The sequence below is a fragment of the Nanorana parkeri genome, unplaced genomic scaffold (assembly GCF_000935625.1).
Source record: "Nanorana parkeri isolate BGI_ZX_2015 unplaced genomic scaffold, ASM93562v1 scaffold1687, whole genome shotgun sequence".
In the NCBI taxonomy this organism is placed as follows: domain Eukaryota; kingdom Metazoa; phylum Chordata; class Amphibia; order Anura; family Dicroglossidae; genus Nanorana; species Nanorana parkeri.
Window position 1 is genome coordinate 263971 of NW_017307955.1, and position 2637 is coordinate 266607.

Sequence of the window (2637 nt, forward strand, 5' to 3'; positions counted from 1 at the left end):
AAGGGGGGTGGGCTCCCCCCCCCCCCCCCCCCCCCCATATACCTAGAAGTACCCGGCCTTTCCAAGTGCTCCAGCAGACTGTGGCAAAGGTGGATATAAGCAAAAGGGGTTGATGGGGGTATTAGGAGGACCTGTCTATGTCTTGAATGGGCATAGGGACTTGTTTAAAGGAGAACTATGAGAGTGATTTTCACTCATCCTCATAATCTGAGCTGGCCTGTCACAGGTCGGCTCAGTAGATTGGGAAGTGAGCGAACACATACCGGCATCGTTGTTCTCCTTTAAATTATTACACCCAAAGCAACACGGCGTGACGTTTTAGTCTTTTTGGGTGGACTGATATTTTGGTAAACGATGAAGAAATCTGCGGTGATTCAGATGCTTTACTGCTCCTGATGATTAAATTCTTGTTTAACCTTGCAGTACACATTACCCCTGGAGCTCATCAATCAGCCCAGCCTGGCCGAGTGGATTGAAATTCTGAAGAGCGTGGTGGATCGGGATGTTCCTGCAGTAAGTTTTCTGCTTTCCCTTCACCAAAATAAGTGTTTCTTGGGCATAATCTGCGACATGTTACAAAGCAGAGAGTTCATCATCAAGTGTTAGTCACCTGCACTCTATACAGCGTACAGACCATTGATACAGATGTCGGTGCTTGAAGTGACAACACGGATGGCGCCGTGCCACAATGTAATCGACAATGGAGGTCACCAGCACTCGATATTGTGCAAGAAGCACAAGCACTTTTATTAATGCGTCATAAAGCCGGGGCCACGCAGAGTCCCTTCCTCAGGGCGTCGGTGACCTGATTATGTTGCCTTAAGGAAGGGACCCTGCGTGGCCCCCGAAACGTTGGCTTTGACGCATTATTAAAAGTTCTTATGCTTGCACAATATCGAGTGCTGGTGACCTCCCATTCTAGGCCGCAGTGCTGGTGACCTCCCATTCTAGGCCGCAGTGCTGGTGACCTCCCATTCTAGGCCGCAGTGCTGGTGACCTCCCATTCTAGGCCGCAGTGCTGGTGAGAATGTTGACATAATATTTTGCATAGCGGATCCTTGCATTCAGCTCACATGATGATCACACACACCAACTAATCTGTTTTGGCTTGTCAAGGGAATCCCACACACATCAGGAAGTACAGGATCCATCTGGGTTGAGCCCTTTTGAGCAATAAGTCTGGAGCATTAGAGTGTCAGCTCCTCTGGTGCAAATGCTGACATGAATGGCTCGGTGTTCTCTGTACAGCACTGCAGAATATGTCAGAGCCATAGAAGTGTAGAATGATGGCATAATGTATAGACTTTGTCAGATGATTTTTACGTTAGTCACCTGATTCTGTAGCTCCGCCTCTAAAACTGTACCGTCAATGTTGGCGATTGCCGCCCGTCCATCCCGCTGTGCACTCAGGACGCGCTTTGTTTTGTCATGGCAGGAGACACTCCAGGTTGATGAGGATGACCGACCGGAACTTCCCTGGTGGAAGTGTAAGAAGTGGGCCCTGCACATATTGGCGCGGCTGTTTGAGAGGTATGTAGGGGGGCGATGGCGGGTTATTAAATAATAAAATAGATTTACCTGCAACTAGTGCCAGCTATGCGACCCTCAATTTCTAGATTCATTTGACATTCTCGACCTCCGAGTGGTTTTCTGCCTGTAAATGTATTTATTTTTGTTGCTGAATCTGATTTGGTCTGAAGTGTCTGTAGACCAGCTTTAGAAGAGGGATTCTTCGTAACGTTCCCCCTTCCCCTGGGTGCTGCACCTCGTCTAAGGCCGCATTCATACCTCGGAATTTTCATGCCACTTAAATCCAGCTTTCTGCATATTTTGGTGTTTCTGGCAAAATGCACCTTCAATGGGGATGAAGGGGGTGACCTGTAGAACAGAGGTGAGAATATAACCTAACAAAAGGCTGATTGGTTGTAGGTATGTGTATGGAGGAGGTCAGGAGGTAGTAGGTAGGTGTGTGGAGGAGGTCGGGAAGTAGTAGGTAGGTGTGTGGAGGAAGGTCGGGAGGTAGGTGTGTGGAGGAAGGTCGGGAGGTAGGTGTGTGGAGGAAGGTCGGGAGGTAGGTGTGTGGAGGAAGGTCGGGAGGTAGGTGTGTGGAGGAAGGTCGGGAGGTAGGTGTGTGGAGGAAGGTCGGGAGGTAGGTGTGTGGAGGAAGGTCGGGAGGTAGGTGTGTGGAGGAAGGTCGGGAGGTAGGTGTGTGGAGGAAGGTCGGGAGGTAGGTGTGTGGAGGAAGGTCGGGAGGTAGGTGTGTGGAGGAAGGTCGGGAGGTAGGTGTGTGGAGGAAGGTCGGGAGGTAGGTGTGTGGAGGAAGGTCGGGAGGTAGGTGTGTGGAGGAAGGTCGGGAGGTAGGTGTGTGGAGGAAGGTCGGGAGGTAGGTGTGTGGAGGAAGGTCGGGAGGTAGGTGTGTGGAGGAAGGTCGGGAGGTAGGTGTGTGGAGGAAGGTCGGGAGGTAGGTGTGTGGAGGAAGGTCGGGAGGTAGGTGTGTGGAGGGAGGTGGGGAGGTAGGTGGGTGGAGGGAGGTAGGTGTGTGGAGGAAGGTCGGGAGGATTTGTGGAACTACCTCATGGAGTATTGGCTCTCCCCTCTGTCTGCTCCTTGTAGGGGTGATATGAAATGTCGGTAATG

The 2637-nt window shown here is 51.2% G+C and overlaps 1 protein-coding gene across 1 annotated transcript in view; it reads left to right on the plus strand.

The window, feature by feature from the left end:
* The window catches only part of IPO7 (importin 7), a 43149-nt gene that overhangs the window by 13393 nt on the left and 27119 nt on the right, over positions 1-2637 (plus strand). The window contains exons 6-7 of the mRNA XM_018571148.1: positions 424-513; positions 1436-1530. Coding sequence (XP_018426650.1) covers positions 424-513; positions 1436-1530 — 185 coding nt within the window. The remainder of the gene's footprint in view (positions 1-423; positions 514-1435; positions 1531-2637) is intronic.